The 2,010-nt window shown below is 56.1% G+C and overlaps 1 protein-coding gene across 1 annotated transcript in view; it reads left to right on the forward strand.

Moving 5' to 3' along the window:
* The first annotated feature begins 915 nt into the window (after positions 1-915).
* LOC111525269 (ubiquitin-conjugating enzyme E2 variant 2) overlaps positions 916-2,010 on the forward strand; it is a 60,073-nt gene continuing 58,978 nt past the window's right edge. The window contains exon 1 of the mRNA XM_023190593.3: positions 916-986. Within this exon, the coding sequence (XP_023046361.1) occupies positions 971-986 (16 nt within the window). The 5' untranslated portion in view covers positions 916-970. The remainder of the gene's footprint in view (positions 987-2,010) is intronic.

The following is a 2,010-nucleotide window of genomic DNA, read 5'->3' on the forward strand; positions in this document are numbered from 1 at the left end:
GTGCAGTGGCCGGATCTCAGCTCACTGCAAGCTCCGCCTCCTGGGTTCACGCCATTCTCCTGCCTCAGCCTCCCCAGTAGCTGGGACTACAGGCGCCCGCCAACACGCCCAGCTAATTTTTTTTTGTATTTTAGTAGAGACGGGGTTTCACCGTGTTAGCCAGGATGGTCTCGATCTCCTGACCTTGTGATCCGCCCGTCTCGGCCTCCCAAAGTGCTGGGATTACAGGCTTGAGCCACCGCGCCCGGCCATTTCTTTCTTTTTTTTAAACAGAGTCTCCCTCTGTTGCCCAGGCCAGAGTGCAGCGATTTCTGCTCACTGCAGCCTCACCTCTAGGGCTCAAGTGACCCTCCCACCTCAGCATCCCTAGCTGTTCAAATTTATCGTCCAACTCTTTTGAATCATTTATCAACGCAAATCTGTCAATGCCCACTTATTTTTATTTTTATTTTTTTGAGGCAGAGTCTCGCTCTGTCGCCCAGGCTGGAGTGCAGTGGTGCAATCGCGGCTCATTGCAACCTCCGCCTCCCTGGTTCAAGCGATTCTCGTGCCTCAGCCTCCCGAATAGCTGAGATTACAGGCGCGCGCCACCACGCCCGGTTAATTTTTGTATTTTTGGTAGAGACGAGCTTTCGCCATGTTGGCCAGGCTGGTTTCACACTCCTGACCTCAGGTGATCCGATCGCCTCGGCCTCCCAAAGTGCTGGGATTACAGGCGTGAGTCACCGTGCCGGCCCTCATGAACTTATTCTTTAGCGTTTCATTTTGAGAGCGGAGTCAAAGGGAATTGCGGAGACAGCAGCGAGGCCCCGCGACCCCTCGGCCCACGTGCTCACAGTCAGGGCTTGGCTAGCCCGGCGCCAGCCAGGGGCGGAGTACGCTATGACGCGTGTAGGGCAGCGCGCTCCCGGAAGTGACGCGCGACGGTTCGTGCGTGCGTGCGGGCGGCTGCGTCGGGCTGCAGGAGAAGATGGCGGTCTCCACAGGTCGGTTCCCGGGCCGGGCTGCCTGATTTTCTGCTCCTACCCGGCTCTGCCCCTCAGCCTGCTGCTGGCGGCCGAGCGCTGACCGTGCGGGAGAAGCCCGAGTGCGCTGTCTCGAATGCCGCGCTCTCCGCGGAGCGTAGCCTGGGACCGGGTGGGACCGGCGCCGAGGCCCCAGGCGGCCGTCGGGTTGGCGGGTCGTGCTCGCGCGTCGGCCGCGCGCCGGCGGGCTGGGGGCGGGGTGGCTCCCACGCGGGCGCACCCGTAGGGTGCGGCGGGCGCAGGTCCGAGTTGTAGGCTGAAGGCTCTACGGGAGGGAGGCGAGGAGGCCCAAGGTGGGCGGGTGTCAACCTCCGGCACCGAAGATGGGTCAGGCCAAGAGGTGACCTGGATCAGAGTAGGGGTCCCATTCCCTTGGACTCTCCTTGACATGGGTTGGGGAGGAGAGGACGGTTGCTCCTTAAGAGAGAGAGGATCGTTCTTACCTGACTGAATACGTGTTATCTTTTTATTATGTATGAGGAAACTGCAGTGCAAACAAAATAAAAGACCAGAGCAAGATGAAAGCTAATTGAAGAACAAGTGGTTTCTTAGATAAGCTGTTCAACTCCTCTTTCCTACTGAATACAATGTTTGCTTTCCTGTGAGCACACAAGTATTAACGTTGGGGTTTTAGACATTAGACCATTTCAAAAATGTTGAAAATGTTAAGTTTTACTTTACATTTAAAAATGTTAACATGTATGATCTGCCTTTTTCTTCTTCTTCTTTTTTTTTTTTTTTTTGAGTCAGATTCTCACCCTGTTGCCCAGGCTCAAATGCAGTGGTGTGATCTGGGCTCACTGCGAGCTCCACCTCCCAGGTTCAAGCGATTCTTCTGCCTCAGCCTCCCAAGTAGCTGGGATTACAGGCGCGTGCCACCACGCCAGGCTAATTTTTGTATTTTTTTTTTTTGAGACGGAGTCTCGCTCTGTCGCCCAGGCTGGAGTGCAGTGGCCAGATCTCAGCTCACTGCAAGCTCCGCCTC

Source organism: Piliocolobus tephrosceles, chromosome 7, assembly GCF_002776525.5.
Source record: "Piliocolobus tephrosceles isolate RC106 chromosome 7, ASM277652v3, whole genome shotgun sequence".
Lineage (NCBI taxonomy): Eukaryota > Metazoa > Chordata > Mammalia > Primates > Cercopithecidae > Piliocolobus > Piliocolobus tephrosceles.